At 44.7% G+C, this 16625-nt stretch overlaps 2 protein-coding genes and 1 long non-coding RNA gene across 8 annotated transcripts; 1 reads left to right on the forward strand and 2 right to left on the reverse strand.

The window, feature by feature from the left end:
* The first annotated feature begins 309 nt into the window (after window positions 1-309).
* On the forward strand, window positions 310-10835 carry LOC105920499 (cysteinyl-tRNA synthetase 2, mitochondrial). 5 transcript variants are annotated; one of them, XM_021312630.2, is made up of 15 exons: window positions 310-631; window positions 709-759; window positions 836-953; window positions 4674-4745; window positions 4845-4950; window positions 5033-5113; window positions 6143-6272; window positions 7060-7193; window positions 7879-7946; window positions 8904-8970; window positions 9541-9679; window positions 9766-9889; window positions 9964-10058; window positions 10145-10336; window positions 10408-10835. In XM_021312630.2, the coding sequence occupies exons 1-14, from the start codon at window positions 447-449 to the stop codon at window positions 10320-10322; spliced, it is 1548 nt and encodes a 515-aa protein (XP_021168305.2). In that variant the 5' UTR covers window positions 310-446; the 3' UTR covers window positions 10323-10336; window positions 10408-10835. The 5 variants fall into 5 exon arrangements, with proteins under 5 accessions (XP_021168305.2, XP_021168301.2, XP_021168303.2 ...); XM_021312626.2 differs by having other exon boundaries at window positions 312-631; window positions 9960-10058; XM_021312629.2 differs by having other exon boundaries at window positions 313-631; window positions 10142-10336.
* A 382-nt stretch (window positions 10836-11217) lies between these two features.
* LOC105920501 (DDRGK domain-containing protein 1) lies at window positions 11218-15618 on the reverse strand. 2 transcript variants are annotated; one of them, XM_036128128.1, is made up of 8 exons: window positions 15420-15618; window positions 14419-14562; window positions 14104-14219; window positions 13728-13829; window positions 13523-13645; window positions 13410-13448; window positions 13227-13332; window positions 11218-11563 (listed from the first exon to the last, which is right to left on the reverse strand). In XM_036128128.1, exons 1-8 carry the CDS (start codon window positions 15505-15507, stop codon window positions 11403-11405), a joined length of 879 nt encoding a protein of 292 aa, XP_035984021.1. In that variant the 5' UTR covers window positions 15508-15618; the 3' UTR covers window positions 11218-11402. The 2 variants fall into 2 exon arrangements, with proteins under 2 accessions (XP_035984021.1, XP_012711558.2); XM_012856104.3 differs by having other exon boundaries at window positions 14104-14222; window positions 15420-15617.
* A 40-nt stretch (window positions 15619-15658) lies between these two features.
* Window positions 15659-16011, reverse strand: LOC118557790. Its single transcript, XR_004928009.1, has 2 exons — window positions 15971-16011; window positions 15659-15764 (listed from the first exon to the last, which is right to left on the reverse strand). It is a non-coding gene; the product is annotated as an uncharacterized LOC118557790 (long non-coding RNA).
* Window positions 16012-16625: the final 614 nt, after the last annotated feature.

Below are 16625 nucleotides of genomic sequence, written 5' to 3' on the forward strand. Positions count from 1 at the left end.
AAAATAACTAAATATTAAAACAGTTTAACAGTTATAGTTATACAAGCTATAGTTTAACAGTACTTCCAACAAATTACAACCACAGTTGTCATAAATACAAACAAAACAGCAACAACACTATTAATTAGCAGATTAAATCAACACTTTACTGAGATGACAATATATACATTTTTTTTATCCAGCTTGTCTTGGTCAAAGCGCCCTACCGGTAGGTGGCGGTAACGCACCACATTATTGTTTGCTGACCGCTATAAGCTCCAGAAGAAGACGCGGTGCGGCTCTATTCTGACCTGCTTTACCTTCACGCCACTTTCAGCGCTTCTTACAGCAACAACAGGTGTAGAGGTGGGATGTACAGCATCCGCTGGGTCAGAGCACAGGTGTAGCCGCGTGACCGGAAGCTAACAGCGGCTGCGCACTGGGGCTCTGGCTGAAGGCGCTGGACCATGATCCGGAGCGGAAAGGTCCTCCGCGGGCTCGTCAGCCTCCGCGGCCGGGCTCCTGTCAGACACAGCGCGTCAGGGCAGGCCTGGCTCCCTCCCAGGGGCTTCGACACGGGAATCAAGACTTTCAACAGCCTGAGCAAAGAGAAAGAAGCTCTGATCCTGGCCAGAGAGGGCACAGCCACCTGGTAGGGAACGCGTCCCTCCCACTCCCACTCTCACGCCAGCTGCTGCAGTCATCTGTAAAGCATGTGTTCTGTCGCAGGTACAGCTGCGGACCCACAGTGTACGACCATGCTCACCTGGGCCACGCCTGGTAAATATGTCAACGCTGAGAGCTTCCAGGTGTGGGCCGAGAGCGTGGACCTGATCCAACCTCTGCTTCCTCCCAGTTCCTATGTCAGGTTTGATATCCTGCAGAGGATCCTGACCAGAGTCTTCGGCATCACCGTGATCCACGCCATGGTCATCACTGACATTGACGACAAAATAATCCGAAGGAGCTGGGAGGTAGGCAGGGATAAAACTGAGCCATCAGAGCATCGATCGCAGCGCTTCTTCAGTCTGCTTTCTTCAGTCTGCTTTCTTCAGTCTGCTTTCTTCAGTCTGCTTTCATCTTCAGTCTGCTTTCATCTTCAGTCTGCTTTCATCAGTCTGCTGTCTTCAGTCTGCTTTCTTCAGTCTGCTTTCATCAGTCTGCTTTCTTCAATCTGCTTTCATCAGTCTGCTTTCTTTAGTCTGCTGTCTTCAGTCTGCTTTCATCAGTCTGCTTTCTTCAATCTGCTTTCTTCAGTCTGCTTTCATCAGTCTGCTTTCTTCAGTCTGCTTTCTTCAGTCTGCTTTCTTCAGTCTGCTTTCATCAGTCTGCTTTCTTCAGTCTGCTTTCATCAGTCTGCTTTCTTCAGTCTGCTTTCATCAGTCTGCTTTCTTCAGTCTGCTTTCATCAGTCTGCTTTCTTCAGTCTGCTTTCTTCAGTCTGCTTTCAGCAGTCTGCTTTCAGCAGTCTGCTTTCTTCAGTCTGCTTTCTTCAGTCTGCTTTCATCAGTCTGCTGTCTTCAGTCTGCTTTCTTCAGTCTGCTTTCATCAGTCTGCTTTCATCAGTCTGCTTTCATCAGTCTGCTTTCATCAGTCTGCTTTCTTCAGTCTGCTTTCATCAGTCTGCTTTCTTCAGTCTGCTTTCATCAGTCTGCTTTCTTCAGTCTGCTTTCATCAGTCTGCTTTCATCAGTCTGCTTTCATCTTCAGTCTGCTTTCATCTTCAGTCTGCTTTCATCAGTCTGCTTTCTTCAGTCTGCTTTCATCTTCAGTCTGCTTTCATCTTCAGTCTGCTTTCATCTTCAGTCTGCTTTCATCAGTCTGCTTTCATCAGTCTGCTTTCATCAGTCTGCTTTCTTCAGTCTGCTTTCATCAGTCTGCTTTCTTCAGTCTGCTTTCTTCAGTCTGCTTTCTTCAGTCTGCTTTCATCAGTCTGCTTTCATCAGTCTGCTTTCTTCAGTCTGCTTTCATCAGTCTGCTTTCTTCAGTCTGCTTTCATCAGTCTGCTGTCTTCAGTCTGCTGTCTTCAGTCTTCTTTCTTCAGTCTGCTTTCATCAGTCTGCTGTCTTCAGTCTGCTTTCTTCAGTCTGCTTTCTTCAGTCTGCTTTCAGCAGTCTGCTTTCAGCAGTCTGCTTTCTTCAGTCTGCTTTCATCAGTCTGCTTTCATCAGTCTGCTTTCATCAGTCTGCTTTCTTCAGTCTGCTTTCTTCAGTCTGCTTTCATCAGTCTGCTTTCTTCAGTCTGCTTTCATCAGTCTGCTGTCTTCAGTCTGCTTTCATCAGTCTGCTTTCTTCAGTCTGCTTTCTTCAGTCTGCTTTCATCAGTCTGCTTTCTTCAGTCTGCTGTCTTCAGTCTGCTTTCTTCAGTCTGCTTTCATCAGTCTGCTTTCATCAGTCTGCTTTCATCAGTCTGCGTTCATCAGTCTGCTTTCTTCAGTCTGCTTTCATCTTCAGTCTGCTTTCTTCAGTCTGCTTTCATCTTCAGTCTGCTTTCATCTTCAGTCTGCTGTCTTCAGTCTGCTTTCATCAGTCTGCTTTCATCAGTCTGCTTTCATCAGTCTGCTTTCATCAGTCTGCTTTCTTCAGTCTGCTTTCATCAGTCTGCTTTCTTCAGTCTGCTTTCTTCAGTCTGCTTTCTTCAGTCTGCTTTCATCTTCAGTCTGCTTTCTTCAGTCTGCTTTCATCTTCAGTCTGCTTTCTTCAGTCTGCTTTCATCTTCAGTCTGCTGTCTTCAGTCTGCTTTCATCAGTCTGCTTTCATCAGTCTGCTTTCATCAGTCTGCTTTCATCAGTCTGCTTTCATCAGTCTGCTTTCATCAGTCTGCTTTCTTCAGTCTGCTTTCTTCAGTCTGCTTTCTTCAGTCTGCTTTCTTCAGTCTGCTTTCATCAGTCTGCTTTCTTCAGTCTGCTTTCATCAGTCTGCTTTCATCAGTCTGCTTTCATCAGTCTGCTTTCATCAGTCTGCTTTCTTCAGTCTGCTTTCATCAGTCTGCTTTCATCAGTCTGCTTTCGTCAGTCTGCTTTCTTCAGTCTGCTTTCATCAGTCTTCTTTCTCCAGTCTGCTTTCATCAGTCTGCTTTCTTCAGTCTGCTTTCTTCAGTCTGCTTTCATCTTCAGTCTGCTTTCATCTTCAGTCTGCTTTCATCTTCAGTCTGCTTTCTTCAGTCTGCTTTCATCTTCAGTCTGCTTTCATCTTCAGTCTGCTTTCATCTTCAGTCTGCTTTCATCTTCAGTCTGCTTTCATCTTCAGTCTGCTTTCATCTTCAGTCTGCTTTCATCAGTCTGCTTTCATCAGTCTGCTTTCTTCAGTCTGCTTTCATCTTCAGTCTGCTTTCATCAGTCTGCTTTCTTCAGTCTGCTTTCTTCAGTCTGCTTTCATCAGTCTGCTGTCTTCAGTCTGCTTTCATCAGTCTGCTTTCTTCAGTCTGCTTTCATCAGTCTGCTGTCTTCAGTCTGCTTTCATCAGTCTGCTGTCTTCAGTCTGCTTTCTTCAGTCTGCTTTCATCAGTCTGCTTTCTTCAGTCTGCTTTCATCTTCAGTCTGCTTTCATCAGTCTGCTTTCATCTTCAGTCTGCTTTCATCAGTCTGCTTTCTTCAGTCTGCTTTCATCAGTCTTCTTTCTTCAGTCTGCTTTCTTCAGTCTGCTTTCATCTTCAGTCTGCTTTCTTCAGTCTGCTTTCATCTTCAGTCTGCTTTCATCAGTCTGCTTTCTTCAGTCTGCTTTCATCAGTCTTCTTTCTTCAGTCTACTTTCTTCAGTCTGCTTTCTTTAGTCTGCTTTCTTCAGTCTGCTTTCATCAGTCTGCTTTCTTCAGTCTGCTTTCATCAGTCTGCTTTCTTCAGTCTGCTTTCTTCAGTCTGCTTTCATCAGTCTGCTTTCATCAGTCTGCTTTCTTCAGTCTGCTTTCATCAGTCTTCTTTCTTCAGTCTGCTTTCATCTTCAGTCTGCTTTCATCAGTCTGCTTTCATCAGTCTTCTTTCTTCAGTCTTCTTTCTTCAGTCTGCTTTCATCAGTCTGCTTTCTTCAGTCTGCTTTCATCAGTCTTCTTTCTTCAGTCTGCTTTCATCTTCAGTCTGCTTTCATCAGTCTGCTTTCTTCAGTCTGCTTTCTTCAGTCTGCTTTCTTCAGTCTGCTTTCTTCAGTCTGCTTTCATCTTCAGTCTGCTTTCTTCAGTCTGCTTTCATCTTCAGTCTGCTTTCATCAGTCTGCTTTCTTCAGTCTGCTTTCATCAGTCTTCTTTCTTCAGTCTGCTTTCTTCAGTCTGCTTTCTTCAGTCTGCTTTCTTCAGTCTGCTTTCTTCAGTCTGCTTTCTTCAGTCTGCTTTCTTCAGTCTGCTTTCTTCAGTCTTCTTTCTTCAGTCTGCTTTCTTCAGTCTGCTTTCATCTTCAGTCTGCTTTCATCTTCAGTCTGCTTTCTTCAGTCTTCTTTCTTCAGTCTGCTTTCTTCAGTCTGCTTTCATCAGTCTGCTTTCTTCAGTCTGCTTTCTTCAGTCTGCTTTCTTCAGTCTGCTTTCTTCAGTCTGCTTTCATCTTCAGTCTGCTTTCATCTTCAGTCTGCTTTCATCAGTCTTCTTTCTTCAGTCTGCTTTCATCTTCAGTCTGCTTTCATCTTCAGTCTGCTTTCATCTTCAGTCTGCTTTCTTCAGTTTGCTTTCTTCAGTCTTCTTTCATCAGTCTGCTTTCTTCTCATGTGTGCCAGGAAAACGTGTCCCCGGCTGCGGTTGCCAGATTGTACGAGGAGGAATTCAAGAGGGATATGCTGTCATTAAAGGTGCGCAGAGACAGATGCATGCCTTACAGACCTGCTCCGAGGAGAGGCCTGTGGTGTAAAGCACAATAAATCCATAAAGTGAGGCTGTCTTTCTTCCAGGTGGTTCCTCCTGCTGTGTACCTGAGAGTCACTGAGAACGTGCATCACATCGTTGCATTCATTGAAGGCATCATCAGGAATGGGCACGCTTACGCCACAGAGGAAGGTGAACATGAAGAACGTTTCCTTTCACTAGGTAAAGCGCGTGTAGCTCCGGCGTTACCCCGGCTCTGCTCGTTTTCTTGCAGGTGACGTATATTTTGATGTGGAGTCCATCGGGGAACGCTACGGGAAGTTTGTGGGAGCCGTGGGTTCTCACGGGGAGCCTGGTACGTGTTTCTGTCCTCTGTGTCGAAATGTTGGAGTGCTTCTCGTGAAAATGGATCTCTTTGCAGAACCCTTGTCCTTCTGGGTAAAACTGTCCAATATACTGAAAAATGTCAGCTTTTTCTGGGTCATTTGATGCGTGGGAACTGGAAACTCCCACTTTTTGGACGCGTCAGCAAACGCCATGTTCCTTGCTTCCCCTTACTGTAGGACTGAGATCAGCGCTTTGGGAAGGCCCGTCCTAAACAAGGACTTTGTTGTCTTTAAGCTACTTTATAACTAATTTAATGGTATGCTGATGCCCATTATCCAAATGTAGGATCCATAAATGCTCAGGTTTTACCCTCCTGCTTGATGTATTCAGATGTTGCATCAATATTTCTATTTATTGTCTATTTACTGTTTTCATAAATAGGCTATACCATGATAACTGAGGCTCATAATTATAGTGATCAAACTGATTATGGGTATCAATATTATTAGATATTAGCCTCCTGCAGCACAACACTCCCACAGCATGATGCTGCCACCCCCGTGCTCCACAGTTGGGATGGTTTTTCTCAGCCTTGCAAGCTTCCCTCTGTTTCTCTGCAAATCTCAAATGTAGTGACTGGACATGGATAAAGTGTCACTGAGGCTTCACCACAATGCAATGCCTCACAAACAGTAGATTATTATGTGTCCAACATCATTTCAGTCTCATTAATTGAAATATTATCAACAGTTGTCTGCTTTCAGCTGTATGCTGGGAAGCAAACGGCAACCAGCTTGTAATCCTGGGGTGCAGCCTCTCCCTTCAGTGGTACACTGTACCTTTAACTGCTGGTTTACCACCAATACATGATTTCTTATTTGTCATAATTGGTCAAACGGATCCCTGAAACCAGGATCAGCCAGTAAAAGTCTGATTGCTGCAGACACGGTTATCCAACAAAGCAACATAATGACTAATGTGAATATGGTGATAGGTGCTTGTTGTTTAAAGTCTGACACACGGCTCTGTCTGGACCCCCGCCCCCCCCCCCCCCCAGGCAGCTCAAACAAACGGGACTCCAGGGATTTTGCTCTGTGGAAGCGGTCTAAGCCTCAGGAGCCACACTGGGAGTCCCCGTGGGGCAGAGGAAGACCTGGCTGGCATATTGAATGTTCTACTGTCGCCAGGTTGGTTTTCCCACATTTTCTTCCACTCTACTAACCATTAATAAAGTGAACAAGCTAAAAGTAGAGCAAATCATCTCCATCACCATCTCTTTGAACATTTAATATAAAAAAAGACAACCTCATACTTTATAAAAAAGGGGCAGCGGTTGTTGGCATTGTTCCTTTGCAGCAAAACGGTCCTGGGTTAAAATCCCGACCAGGATCCTCTGCATGGACTTTGCATATTCTCTCCACGCATACATGGTTCCCTCCAGGTTCTCCGGCTTCCTGCCACATGTTTGTCCTGTATGTGTCGATGCAGGCATAGAAAGTGTGGGATAAACTGCTGTCAAACAGTTTAGAAAGGAGACGGGGTTCTGTGTCCCAGATGTGAACGGGTTCTGGTGTAAAATGTGTGAATCCTCCTCAGGACAAAAGCTACAGAGCTTGGGAAGCTGCTGCTGAAGCTGGTAGGAGAGAGTCATGGTCCACAGAGTCAATACCAAAGTAGGCTGAAAGGCTCAGAGTAAGAACTGGAAAGTTTAGTTTGAGTTTATGTCAGAGAGAAACAAAGGTGGTGTTTTACACAGTGGATGTTTATATTTGATTTTATCTTCATCTGAAGTATCTAAAGTATATTCTTCATCTTCCATGGTGTAAGAAAACCTGAACAATTACACTAAATCAATGTGTGGAAAAGTAAAAGAATCTGTCCTTTTCTCATGTTATTGTGGGACAAAAGCAGATAGAAGATGGAAACAAGTCATCTGTTACCAATTTTAACAGATCTTTCTTTTTGTGGTTTCAGTCACATGTTTGGAAGTCAGCTGGATATTCACTCTGGAGGGATCGATCTGGCCTTTCCTCACCACGAGAATGAGATTGCTCAGAGTGAAGCCTTTCATCAGTGTGGACAGTGGGCAAACTACTTCCTTCATTCAGGTGAATCCTTAGACTGGTCACATGAGGCTGTAAATACAAGGACTCTATTCTAATTTAATGACTGATTCTGCCTCGTCATACATGCACATTTGTTGTTCTGGTATCCTGTTGATATCCAGTGCCCAGGGTTACTCAGGTGGAGAACATCCTGGTCATAGTCAAGAATGTTCAAAATTGAGCCTAAAATTAAAGCAGATCCTGTTTTTACAATTAAAGCCCTCTCTAACCGTTAGCCTTTTAAAACGCATGTTCAATATTTATGCTAAAAAGAAGGCTAATAATCTGGCCAAGTACCCAAATATTCTCTTGTATGTTGATTAAAAAAAAAAATGAACACAGTTTAAGCCTGTCTGCCTGCTCAGCCAGCTGTGTAAAGTATGGTGTTATCTGCATAAAGGAGAGCTTTAGCTGTACACAGCTGATGGGGACCTAACATTGAGCCTAGGGGGACTCCTTTTGAAATCTGATAACAAATCAATCAATGACACATTTCCAACAAAACTCTTCAAGTCTGTGCGTCTTTGGAGCTCCTACTCACGTAAACAAGCGTTTTAATCTTTCCCTCCTTACCAACAGCTATAACCTGCAACTAGGCCCTACATTAATAGTAATGAGACGGTAGCTATCACTGTAACATTTTCCTTCTGAGATGTGTTCAACTGACTGGCTGTTCTCATTCTTTTAGGTCACTTACACCTGAAGGGCAGTGCAGAGAAAATGTCGAAATCTTTAAAGAACTATATAACCATCAAGGTAAAGACTTCATGGATTACTGTAATTCAGAGGTTTTAGGTCTCCCTCCAGGACCTGTCCCCCTGGTGACCTGATCTTGGATCAGTGGTAGATAATGAATGGATAAATGGGAAAGCTTTAATCAAGTTCTCTACTATCCAAAACAGAATTCCCAGCATCCTTTTAGACTCTAGAAAGAGCTTTACCTTTGTCACTTCCATGTTTCAGATAAACAGAATAATTGTCATGTTAGACAAACATGAATTGAGTGAAAACTGTCTGTGGTTGGTTTAACCTAGCTCTTAAGCAATCAGCTGCTGCTAAATATTTTTGAAATAACTTTACAGATGCTTCTGGAACTTTGAAGGACCTCCTAAAAAATGGACCTGCACTGCAGAAATTTCCTATTGAGCAAATAAGAGGTTCAAAAACACGGCCTTGTTGAACTCCCTGTTTCTTTCTAGTCGTAAAGCTTCCATCTGTCTTTAACAGCGACATACATGTGATGCAGAGTTCTGTAAACCTCTAAACTTTCTCATTTTGCTAGAAAGTAAAGAGCTTTGTGTTTACGGCAAACAGGCTTAAATCGGAGTTAACCCGACTTTGGTTCAGTTCTTTCTGAAAACGGTGCGACATCAGTTCTCATGGCTCGCTGCAGGTGGTGTGCTGATGTTTTAAAGGACATGGAGGCCCATCCTCCTGGGCTTATTCTCAGTCAGATGCAGATCAGTGACCCAGCATCACTGGGTACTGCTGGGTGTGAGTGGAGGACCTGGTCACCTGAACGATGAGAAGATGATGTAATCTCTGGAATGTGTTGGAGGACTGAGCTGTAAACACTGGGAGTTGGAAACAAAATCCCCCCCCCCCCCCCTGTTAAGCGATGGTTTTTCTCTTTTGCTGTTGCGATGAGCCGGATATCTGAGAATTTGCACAGACATGTTTAGCAATTAAGTCCATTTTTTTTTCTTTCATCAGGATTTTCTACGGTCTTACTCGGCCGAAGAGTTCCGGATGTTTTGTCTCTCGATCAAATATAGATCTGGTGGGTAACCTGCAGAACTGATTACTGTACAACCTCTCTTTCAACTTATTCTCATGTGAACAAGTTCTAATTGGCGATTATGCGGTCAGAAAACATGTGCTGGGTCTATGGGGGCAGCCAGAAGCAAATAATGTGTCAGGTTGCTATGGTGATTCCCTCTTTTTCTAAGAAAGCACACATGCACAGTCAAAACCAGACATTTACATTAATTGCATAAAGGAAAGCAGCTTTGTTTCTCTGTCGGACATGAAATCAGAAGAAACTTTTCCTGGCTTAACTCGGTTCAGAATAAATAAATCATTTCTATTTACTAAATGCCAGAATGACATTTAGAGCATTGCTCGTGTTCAGAAGTGTCCATACATGTCAGGATTTGGTAGAAAAGCCTATAAAGTCTCTTCCTAAATGGGATGACGTGGTAATCCACCACCCATGAAAGTTCTCTGACAGCTTGGAGCAGACATCTGGTTTTAACTGTAGGCGCGTCCAGCTGAGCTGTTTGGAAGCTGGTCAGTAACGAGGCAGGTCGTAGCACCTCTGATAGACACACCCATGCTGTGGTCTCCACAGCTGTAGATTACAGCGACAGCAGCATGATGGAGGCCCGCACCTCTCTGGAGACCATCTGCACCTTCATCAGCGCTGCTCAGGCCTACATGAGGGGCCAGGTCCACTGTCCGCCTGTGCAGGAGGCTCTGCTGTGGCAAAGGTAGGAACTCCTCTGAACGTTTCCTCCGTTCTTCCTTCCTGGGGCTTCTGCTCAGCTTTGCTCTCTGCGCCGCGTCGTTTCCCCAGCCTGGCTGAAGCTAAGTCTAACGTGCGGACGGCGTTGGCAGATGACTTCGACACGCCCAGAGCCGTCGGTGCGCTGATGAATCTGGTTTATGAGGGGAATCGGCAGCTGCAGCCCGTTTCTACGGTGAGTCGGCTGATGCCGCTCTTTGTAGGGGTGTAGGCTTGTAGTGAGCGCTGTGCGTGCTTCTGTTCAGGCAGAGGGGGGGGTCCGGAGCCCTGCCGTCTTGGGAGCGACGGTCACCTACATCAGGGATGTCCTGGACGTGTTCGGGATCGACCCGCTGCACAGTAAGGTCAGGACCCACACGTGGACCAGCTGGTGGGCCGTACCCCGCCTCTCCTCTTCAGTCCCTCACATCTGGTTGTTTTCACAAAGGAGGCCGAGGCGTTGGGAGGCGGTGGAAACCTGCAGGCCGTGGTGGAGCAGCTGGCACATTTCAGAAGTGAAGTCCGGGCATTTGCCCTCGCACGTCCAGACAACAAACCCGGCATGTACCCAGATAGAGTCCCTCTGCTCAAAGCCTGCGACACCCTCAGGAAGGACCTGGTCCCCTTAGGCGTGGTGATAAAGGTGAGCTGCTACTAAACTGCTAGCTGGCACGTAGCAGCGACGCTGGACTCATGTGTTCTCTGCCTTTTCAGGACAGAGGAGCGACGTCCACGTGGGAAATAAAGCAGAGTCCCAGGGAACAGAAAGACCACGGCGATGGCCAGCCAACATGATGAAAAAGGACAAATTCTAGATTTAAGAACATCTGGGACCATCAGAACTTTCCTCTTCGTTCCTTTAGAAGTGATAAGATGGTTTATTTTCATTGGTTCTGATCCGTGGCTCAGGATCCAAGGCCTATTTGGTCACAAAATGTAAAACTGAAACTTTACTGTTGTACTAATTCTGAGGAGTTGGTCAGATTTCCTCTGGACCCAGCAGGGTACAGCAGCAGGAGAACAAACCAGAGAACACCGGGGAGTGTAGCTGACTGCCGGCTATTCAACCAAAAACTGGGATCTGTGATGCTGTGGGACAGTTTCCCTTCCAAAGGTCCTATAAATAACATTTTAAACAAAAAGCTGGTGGCTTTTCCCTCTTAACAACACACTGATCTAAAACACACACAAAGCGAACCTTTTCCTGCAACCTTGTTATTTGCCATAAAAACCTAACGTTCTGTCCTATAGGCCAAAGGAGGATGTGCATATTTACCAGCAGTGGAAACAAACATTGTTCCCGTGGATGAGTTGTTTGGGTTTATTTTGTAACTTTTTACAAAGCCTGTTCAGCGGTGCAAACGTTCCTAGAACTCTACGTCGTTGGGAACCAGACGTTTTCCTGCCAGACCCACGGCACCTTAGGTGCTGCGAACACTCGCTCTAACTGGGTTTGTGCATTTGGTACTTAGCAGAGATTTATGCAAGAAACAAATGAAATGGTTCCATAAAAAAGAATCAGCCTTGTAGAACGTTCTGCTGCAATTCAGACTGACAGATTTATTAATTTTTTAATTCTTCTACAAAACAACACACATTATTCCACTTTAGCATGACTGAGATCTTCTAAACTGAATATTAAACAGTTCTCAGCCATGATGACGTCACCCAGCAGCTAAACGGAAGCGCGTGGCGCCCCCTGCTGTGCGTCAGGCGGAGCTGCGGCTGTCGGGGGTGAGGTTGATGAGGGAGTTGCTGGCCTGAGCCAGCTCTGTGATGGAGACCCTGCCTCTCTGTCTGATGAAGCGAGCCACCGAGTCCAGCTCCTCCGGCGTGATGAAGATGAACTTCCCTCTGTCGTCGATCACACCTGCAACATCAAGCATGCGACGGAGAAATGCTGGTGACCCGGTTGGTTTTCAGGGTGTGCCACACCGGGGGTTAGAGATTATAGTTACACACAATAGATCTTGATTTCTGTTCTTAGCGACGATAATATGGAAATACCCCATCTCCACTCTAGAAGATAACTGAAAGGCCAGTTTCTTCCTGTAGTTCCATCCAGGAAGTAAAACTCGCGTATTGCTAAACAGGCTGTTTCTCAATTCACAAGAACACGAGTACAGACTGGTGTTGTCGTCAAGTCCGTTCTTGGCAAGAACACATGAAGTACGGACTTGAAGAAGGGGACGCAGAACGTATCTGTGTGTGGGAACAGAAGCGTACTGGTGAACTCGTGACATCAGAACACGCACAGCTCGTCTGGACCTTCATCTCTCCTCCTGTTAGTAGTCTTTAGATAAATATTGATCATAAACTGAAATAATTGTATTAATAGTGCATTCATTGTTGAATGTGAGGTAATATTTTGTGTTAAATTATAATGCCGCAGTGCATTCTGGGAAAGCGGTCAGTCTGAACGCACAAGTCTGCTCTGATGCTGGATGAAGAGGGCGGGGCGAGAACAACCTCCGTTCTCAGTCTGGTGGCTGAGGCTGATGACGTGTAACGAGAAACGAGAACGCTCAGGTACACATACTGAGAGACGGCCAGAGACGTAACAGGTGAAACCAGGTATCTACCTCCAAAAAGTCACTATTTTTGACTGTGTGGCATAAAATCAGACTAAACTGGTCCTGTTTTAGGATAGTTTGGGCATTAAATTAACTATTTTGCTAAATACCAGAATAATGAGTTGGTTTTTGATCCTTCTTCCATCTCAGATGTTTACATACACGTAGATTAGCATAAGCCCATCTGCTGGTTCTGATTGGTTAGTTCACAGCTTCAGCGTTAACTGGAGGATGTATTTTAGGGCGCTCTTCCAATATATCAGGCAGACAATTATAGAGCTGCTGCTTCTTCCTTGGGTCCAATCTCCACTGTGCCATGTTTATAATGTTTAGATTATTTAGAACCAGCCTAAAGACCGGGGGAGCGTCCAGCCGTCACCGTTCTGGAAGGAGGTGGGTTCTGTGTCACAGAGGAGAACCTCTTCTGGTGAACCAAAGGTATAAAGACCTGGTGAAGCCTGTAAGGGTTCTGACATGGGCTACCAGGTGATGCAGCGCGGCGCCTTCATAAAGCAAGGTGACAGGACGGCAGCAGCTGAAGGAGAAAGCCAAAGCAGACCCAAGTCAGACAGCTTAGAGGCGATTCTACTAAGATCTCTAGGAGACGGATGGAGAGTTGGACTCAGAACAAAGTTAAAAGACCTGATTATTGTGGCAGAAAGCCCGCCCACTATGAGGCATTTAGTTTTATTTACAGAAGCAAGACGAGATCCGCGGTGTCAAGGTTCAGATTTTCTGCACAGCTGTTTTCTCATTGAATTCTATGATTCCTTTCATTTTGTCACACGCACTTCATCTCAGCTTATTGATGAACTGAAACGCCTTGTCTGTGAACTAAACCTCAGAGAATCGCTTTAGATTACTGAAAACTCCATTTACAGACTTTTCACCCCCCCGCTGAAAGCCAGCAGGCATGACCCAAATCGTTTGTGGGCAGTCCTAGGAGGACCCTGTCCGTACCTGTGAGCGTGCCTTCAGCTAGCAGGTCCTGCAGTCTGGCGATGGCGTCTTGCGTCCTCATCCCGAAATGAGAGGCCAAGTCCTCGAGGAGAACCACTTTGGACGTCTGCAGACAGAGATCCTGGTGAGCACAGCTCAGAAACACCAGCCCGGGTCAAAGTGGACGCTGTGGGTCGGTCTCACCTTGATGTGCTCGATGAAGTCTTGCAGCAGATTGCGGGACTGTGAACACCAGGAGCACCGTTAAAAACCGACTGACGCTCGACCACGAGACTAAAGCCTGACAGACACCTGACCTGGTCCTCTGACAGCTGCTCCTGCTCCCCCTGGTCCTCCACGATGAACGACGCCTTGAGTTTTAAGTACTCCTCTTCCTCTCGCCGCTCCTGCTCCTCTTTAGCCCGCTTCTCGTCCTCCTCCTACAGGAGAGCGCAGCACAGCGTGTCAGCACCTCCTCACGCGGGTTACTGGAGGGAGCTCAGTACCTGCAGAGGAACGCACCTGTTTCTGTTCCAACTTCCGTTCCCTCTCCTCCTCCTGCCGTTTCTCCTGCTCTCGGAGCTCCTGCATCTTCCTCCGCTCCTCCCTCTCCTCCATCTCCGCCTGAAACCAAGTAGGATGAGAACATGTGATGAAATCACCTTTGGATCTGCATGGCCACCACCAAGGATGACCAAGCATCCATGGCGAGCACTTAGTGCAAAAGCCAAGAGGTCCCTCAGGAGCTCTGGAGGAGCTGCAGAGTTTTAAAAGGGGCGTTGCCGTTTTAAACATTTTTAGAAACCATATTTAATTTTTTTAATAATGCACTACTTAATGTGGCTTTGTCACATGAAATCCCGTTAGAACTGTAGTAGTGGAATACTTTTCTCATCACCTCTCTTTGGGCTTTCTTGGCCTGTTTCTCCTCCAGCTTCTTCTGTTTCTTGGCTCCGATCTTTGCCGTCGCCTGGATGTTCTGCAGCTCTCCTTCCTCGTCTTCCACAGGCTCCTCTTCTGAAATCCACAGGAAGGTGGTTACACATATTCCTAAACATATCTGTCAGGCCCTGCCTTCCATCAGGGGCCTGTAACTTTCACCAAACAGTGTTTAATGGATGTCAAACTTTAAGCTGACGTTTGGCATCAGTTCATCATCGTTCTACGTGACGGCCGCCTCTGAGCACACAAACGTAGAGATGTTCTAGGTTACCCTGATCTGCTCTCTGTGGCCGCCTGTTGACTACGGCAGCAGCGAGATTCCTCCTCCTGCGGGGCATCCCAGCTCCCCGCTCCTCCGGGGCCCGCCCAGGACCCCCAGCTGCCCGAACAACATCCCTCCTCTGCTCCTCGTCAGCTGAAAACACCAAGAGATCATCCTCTGAGTCAGATTGTTCACATTACAGGTTCTATGACATCAATGGGCGATACTGTGGCAGGCAGGATTGCATTTTTTACATGTATGTAGATAGATAACCACGTCATGACATCACTGATTAGACTATACACAACACAACATACATCTTTTTCTTACACATTTGTTCTGGTTGTGTCCACTCTAAGACTTTCTGGCAACACTTTTCTAACTATGTGGATTCAAATATTTTAAAAGATTTTCAGCTTCGTTAGAAAAACATTCTATTTGGTTTTCAGCTGCAAAGTTTCCTAAACCTTTCCTTATCAATATCTTAATTATCTTAACCAAATTTCACTTGCATAAATTTATGTCTAAAAAAAAAAGCAGACTTTAATGTTTATTTAATCTAACCAATTCTGGAAAACTTAATGTAGAAGATATATTTATTTGTAGATGATAAATGTGTGTGTATATATATATATATATGTCTTTCCTCCTGACTGTACTTGTTTATGGTGCATACCCCCTGGCATATTTGTTTGTTATTTATATGTTTTATATATTATTTTTGAACTTGTTTTTTCTTTAATTGAAATAAAAGTAAAACAAAAACAACGTGCATGTTCCTGTGGGTTTGTTCAACAACCTGTTCAAATGGCCCATGTGGGCCCCCGTAGTTTGGCAGGAAGCTGACGTAGCCTGACAGTAAACAGGGAAAGCAGCAGCTTTAATAACAGTTTCTGTATTTACAGGCCGCAGGGCTCTGAATCGGAGAGGTTCGTGTGGATAAACTAAAACATTTTCAGATTAAATGTTGACGCAGCTCTCTGGCTTTAGCCCCCTGGAGCTAACCTTACCGTCCCGTGTCTTCCTCTGCACCTTCAGCGCGAACACAATGAGGACGACGAGGACCGCGGCGGCTAGAACATACAGCACGATGTCCATGCTTTAATAAATACAGAGGTTTAATTTAATTCACTGTTCAGTTCATTACTGACGAGACTACACGATCTGCCCGACACTACTTCTTCTTCTCTGGTTGTAGGGAGTGAATTATTGCATTACTGCCACCTGCTGGTACGAAGCTCGGGTCAACTTCTTCTTCTTCTTTTTTATGGCGGTTGGCAAGCAACTTTTAGATGTGCATTACCGCCATCTACTGGAATGGAGTGTGGATCGGGACGCTAACTTTAAACACCCCCCTCAAAGCAAAACAAAAAACAACTTATATCTTTTCTATCAATTTTGTTTTCTTGAGATAATTAATTAAATAACTTATATCTTTAGAAGTAGAAATTTTTCCTAAAATATCTTGTAAATTTAACTGTATTTTATTTTCTTGTAACCGACTAACTAATTTCCTTCTCTCAACAGAATATTTTGTACAGAACAACAAAACATGTTTTACCGTCTCTTCTTGACCACAAAAATCACAACTTCCATTTCGATGTTTTCCTATTTTAAATAAATTACTGTTTAACCTTGCATGTCCAAAACGCAACCTAGATATAACTGTTTCCTCCTTTCTATTTCGTCCTGTTCTCCTCATTGCACCAACTTTTCTTTGAATACTGTACAGCCATCTACCAGTTCTATCTTCCTCCCACTGTCTCTGCCATATTTCCTTAACCTTTTGTTTAATAATAGATTTGATTTCTTCTTTACTAAATGGAACTAATATATCAATAACACTATATTTTGAAGCTTGTTTTGCATATTTATCTGCCAACTCATTCCCTCTTATTCCTATATGTGACGGTATCCATGTAAATATAACTAATAAACCCATTGCTTGAATTCTATAAGTTATTAACTGAATTTCTAATAAAAGATCCGGTCTACTAATAGCATAATGATTTTTCAATGAATATAATGAACTTGAATCAGAACAAACTATGCTTCTTAATGGACGGACTTCCTCAATCCATCCTAAAGCTAAAATGATTCCCATCATCTCTCCAGTATAAACTGATACTCCATCAGTAATTCTTTAAAAAATTTTTAACACTGAATTCTGGAACAATGAAAGACACGCCATTACTGCTATTTGAGTTTTTAGATGC

This window comes from Fundulus heteroclitus, chromosome 24 (genome assembly GCF_011125445.2).
Source record: "Fundulus heteroclitus isolate FHET01 chromosome 24, MU-UCD_Fhet_4.1, whole genome shotgun sequence".
Classification (NCBI taxonomy): Eukaryota; Metazoa; Chordata; class Actinopteri; order Cyprinodontiformes; family Fundulidae; genus Fundulus; species Fundulus heteroclitus.